This window comes from Glycine max, chromosome 18 (genome assembly GCF_000004515.6).
Source record: "Glycine max cultivar Williams 82 chromosome 18, Glycine_max_v4.0, whole genome shotgun sequence".
In the NCBI taxonomy this organism is placed as follows: Eukaryota; Viridiplantae; Streptophyta; class Magnoliopsida; order Fabales; family Fabaceae; genus Glycine; species Glycine max.
The window spans coordinates 3,912,334-3,917,399 of NC_038254.2; the positions used below are offsets into that span (position 1 = coordinate 3,912,334).

General features: G+C 32.3%; 1 protein-coding gene across 2 annotated transcripts; it reads right to left on the bottom strand.

Moving 5' to 3' along the window:
- Nucleotides 1-3,755: 3,755 nt before the first annotated feature.
- Nucleotides 3,756-5,066, bottom strand: LOC100785247 (COX assembly mitochondrial protein 2 homolog). 2 transcript variants are annotated; one of them, XM_003553064.4, is made up of 4 exons: nt 4,934-5,066; nt 4,662-4,726; nt 4,083-4,187; nt 3,756-4,008 (listed from the first exon to the last, which is right to left on the bottom strand). In XM_003553064.4, exons 2-4 carry the CDS (start codon nt 4,704-4,706, stop codon nt 3,910-3,912), a joined length of 249 nt encoding a protein of 82 aa, XP_003553112.1. In that variant the 5' UTR covers nt 4,707-4,726; nt 4,934-5,066; the 3' UTR covers nt 3,756-3,909. The 2 variants fall into 2 exon arrangements, with proteins under 2 accessions (XP_003553112.1, XP_006602036.1); XM_006601973.3 differs by having other exon boundaries at nt 4,662-4,754; nt 4,934-5,061.

Genomic DNA, 5,066 nt, shown 5'->3' on the forward strand with positions numbered 1-5,066 from the left:
GTTGTTAGTCTGATTGGTTCTGAATTCATTTCTTGTTTTTTTAAGTAAGATTTCAAATTTGAATCTAATACATGAAAAAATATAATTGAAAGGAAGATCATATTTAAGGTGATTAATTTGATTCTTCAATAAATATGAGATATCATTAAAGTTAATGGGTATTTTATATTAATATCATAATAAAAAAAAATACATCTTTTAATATCATACTTTTTTTCTCTTTTCTTCTTTGGAATCATGTTTTCTTATCAGAGCAATACCATCTACCTTGAAAATTTTTTATGCTTCTTTCATTTGTTGATTTTCTTTTTTCATTTTCCCAAGAAAAATTATACAGCTCCTCTCTCCTTTTTGATATCGGATTCATTTTTTCTCCCATTCTTCCTTTGTCGCAACATCATGTGGAATTTCTGGATTGATGCTTCCAATCACAATCTTCCATTGATTTTCGTTTTTCTTCCTTCATCGTCAAATTGAAGACTCAATGTGATAGACGGTTTTTTCAAAGTTCTTGGTGCTTCATTTACATTCTGATTCAATGCAGTAGATACATTGATGCTTGAAAGGTGTTTGATGAAATGTGTATGGGATTTGGTTTTGTGTGATGCAAAATCCAATTCGGCGTGATCTTGGGAGGTTCCATAGTTTCAATGTTTCTTGATGTACACTTGGTCTCAGTTGGTTACTTTTATTCTTGGTGGATGAAGATTTTGTTCAAAGGTTCTACATCGTTGGATGGTTCTCTTGTTGGTAGTTATTTCTCATGCACACCAATTGTTCAATGATTTTCTCCTTTGATGATTTCATTGTGATCCAGCCTATTTTGGCTTGATTGTTGCTTCTAGCTTATGGTGGTTAAGCATTCTCATTGGATCGTAGCTTCTACCTAATGTTTAAGCCTTGAGTTGTAACTTCGGCTAGGTGGTTAAGCTTTGTCGTTTGATGATTGCTCCCAATATTGGGATTCTTGATTTAGGTGGTGCTATGGATTGCTCCCAATATTGGGATTCTTGGTTAAGCATTTGTCATAATTGTGTGTTTTTTTAGATCACATGATTCATTATTTTACATCTTTCAGAGTCAATGTTCTGAAATGTCCATAAGTAATCCTGAATGTACCAAAAAGGGATGTTATTACAGATTACGTAATCCATAACATTAACTCTTTTACACCAAATTATGTTTTCCAAAATACAATTAATTACATTTCAGATTCGGTAATTCAAAAAGATGAATAGATTAAGAAAAGAAATAACGAAGAACTTACTACTGAATTTAGAGACACACAGTTCAATCGGGCAAAAAAAAATTGAGAAGGAGGTCATAGCAAGGGGGAACAAAGGAACAAGAGATTCAGAGAAAAAGAGAAACAAAGGAGGGGGGCATAGCATGAATAGGGAGTAATGTTGGGATTTTTTAAATAATAAATGAAAAAGGGGTGTAGAGAGAGATATGAAGGGTGCAAGAAGAAGTGTCGTTGCTTCAAATGTTGCCTAGTCTATGCACCAATGGGTGTAAAAAGTTTTTATACTATTTTCTCTTGTCTCTAATTATAAGATTATTTTTAAAAATTTATTTATTTATTTTAATAAGATTATTTTTTATTTTTTAGATGCATTAATTATTTTTCTCCCACATGCTCTTACTTAATTATTTTTTTTCCAATATTAATGAGAAACAATTAAGTGGATAGATAAATAAGAAAATAATATTTTAAAATGATAGTATAAATAATTGATAGATTTAATGTGATTAATTAAATTAATTATTCTTCTTAAAGGGTGTGAATGAGTTAAAAAGATATTATCATTAGTGACAAATGGAGTATCATTTAATTATAAATTGTCATGTATGATAAATTTCTTTATTTTTATAGTATTTATCTTAAAAGTGATACTAATGATGGTTTTTTATTTTTTAGTGAATAATGATGATTTTTTATTGATTGATAATATAAATATTTTACATTAATAATACATAAAAATTAAATTCTATGGTTTGTTAAGTACCATGAGTGAATAAAAGCTGATGGGTTTATCGAGGATGGAATCATATTTATTAAAACTATCATCATTGTTTGTGTTGATGAAAGAAAAATCACACTTTACGTGCCAAAACATATTTAGTGTATGTTTGGAACCGCCTCAGAAACTCCTTATATGCGAGTTTCTGTTAATGCTCCCCATAATAGCTTCTGCATCAAAGACCAACTTGACGTGGATTTATCCTCTGCACAAGTGTTTCCAAACACGCAATAAAACTATATATAGAATTGGGTAATTGTACAATTCGTTATTATACTCCTTTTTGGCTGTAACCATTGAATAAACTATAATCTGAAAAATCTAGGAAACATGTTCCCAATTCTGTAGGATTTTAGGCCAACAGAAATAAAAGAGACTTGAGAAAACAAAGTTACACTAAATGCTATGCAGTGCTCCATCTTAGCAAAAGAAAGCATGGTGTTGATTTTGAGGAGACTTCATTGAAGTAACTAGAGTGAGCTATATGCACATTACAGGTAACAGTAAATGTTGTGATACCTAAATTGATTTTTGTCTTTTTAATAAGATATCCTCTGAAGGCAATCTTCAAGCTAAATTGTCATGCATACCATCTACATCATGCAGAGATCCGTATTGAAACATGTTGACTTGTTATCTGAAGTGGAAATGTGGAATCCAAGCATGTTATGGTCATGGCAATAGTTACGGCTAAAAGGTAGATGCTTAGAAACTATATTTATTTTTATAAGTGAGTGTTCTCTATTCATTGATTCCAAGTTTAAATCCCAATTACATCATCATATACACACACTGATAGATAAATAGAGAATTCCTACTGATTTTTTCTTTCAGCGTGATGCTCTCATCTATAAAATATTGTTGGAAAGTCACCTTAATTATAGTCACTCCTATGTAACAATAAGCAAAGAGGAGTGTGGTGAAATCTCAAGTGACGGGTAACATGGACAAACAAAGGTCATGTTAAAGTTCCACAATAGGGCGAGATCTCCCCGATCAATATTCTGCTCATTAAGTAGAACTTAATGTAATGCCCTATTTCTTTCGAGTTAGGATCTCGATTACCCTTTTCTATTTAATAGAATAATAAAAGGTTTTAACCTTCATTTCCATTCCCCTTCTATTCCCAAGAGCGGATTCCATAGGAATGCATTCTTCCTTTATTGATTCAAAAAGACTTCCATAGAGTGAGCCCTTCGATCGTAGTGCTCATCTTACCACCCTATCTACTAGGGCAGTCAAACTTATCCCTGGTAACCCACAACTAAAGCACCATGACTCTTTGATTCCGAAATGCAGCTGAGGGCATCGGAAAGGACACAACACACGCCCTAACTCCATGAAGGGATGGATGGAATAGACAGGCACAAACCGTTGACCCTAATCTTACCAAGATATACAGGTATTCAATCCAGAATGGACACAGAAACTGTTCAGGAAGTGAATAAAGCAGAAAGATTCACATATAGTTGATATCAAATCAGATATGCATAATCTGATCTTGATATCAGCTAACAAAATCTCATAGAATAAAATCAAATCAGATTTGAATTTTAACTACCTAAATCTTCTAGGATCCTCATTTAAAATTTTACATATAGTTGTCCACATATATTACCTTTCATTTTTATTTTTTGTTAAGAAAGAAGTGATGATATATTTTTACACTATCACTAGTTTCTTATAAAAAAGACCGAAGGTATGTAAGTGAGCAGCATAAAGATAGAGCACTGAAGGCAAGAGCATCAGATATACTTCAAACAATATTATCTGCAATAACCCTCTTTTAAGGCTGCAAGATACATATCATATCGAGCCCTTGCACAAAATTGTGGATTGTAATTTGCAAAACAATTTCGTATTTTCAACATTTTAAAAGACTCTTCTATTGACCACTGCTTGCAGCATTTTCTTTCCTCAAAGCTCGCAACTGTTCCTTCAACTTTTTGCTCTCTTCAAAGTTGGCCTTCCGCTTCAAAGCTTTCTGTGGGAAAACAACAGAGACCCTTAAATACAACAAATCAACAAAATAGAAAAAAGAAAGAAAGAAAAGCTCACCTCTTCTCTGAAACAGCGATCCAATTTTATTTTTAAATCAGTACATTCACCAAAGAATTTTGCAATAGGATGTTCTATATGACACTTTTGAAACTGCTCAATAATCTGCATAAGGGCACAGCCTAAATTAAAATATATATATTGCTTCACATTTGCAAGGCCAATTATGATGACTTTGAGGACCAAAGAAAAATTTAGTGATCTGAAATTCTAAATTCACAAACGTGATTCCTAAATCCACCGTGGACTGCAAAGGAAAGGAAAAGGAAATTGAAGCTCTTTCAAAATAAAGCTCCACCTAGCCATTACAACTTTGTAAGTGCATGAGCTAACTTGTGAAAAATTCAATTCATTTTATCTTTTTATTGTTTTCTCATGAATACTTACAAATAAGTTTATCTAAATAGGGCCATAATCAAAGTCTTCTATTTCTAGGATTAGGATCAAATATCCTACAGCTAGCCATTATCCCCCATGATATAACCATGAGAATCAAATTAATACTAATATTCAAAAACAATAATAAACAGTAAATATTTATAATATTTATTATAAAATAGGATGATGAAACAGACTCACTTCAGCACACATTGGGTGTTTGTGCAATGTTAAAGGAGGGTGCATCTTCCCACAACCAAATCAATCTGCAACACCTTCCCACTGTTAATCTCCCTTCACAGTACCAAACAACAACTATAAACAAAAAAATTGAAACCGACCCAGAAGAAATCCATTGCAAAAGATCATAACTTTGAAACCCTTCCAATCAAATCAACCATCCCACCCTCCTATTTCATAAGTGTGTGTGACATTGAAATTAATAAAGACTAGAAAATGAAAAGTGAACTTACGAAATCAAAATTTGAGATCTCTAAGTAATCAGAGTTTCCAAACGCAACGCAGTGCTGGAAGAAGATATAATAAAAGGTGAAGTCAGTCGAAGACACAGGCACAGCCCAAAAATGTCATTTATTTTTTCTCTCA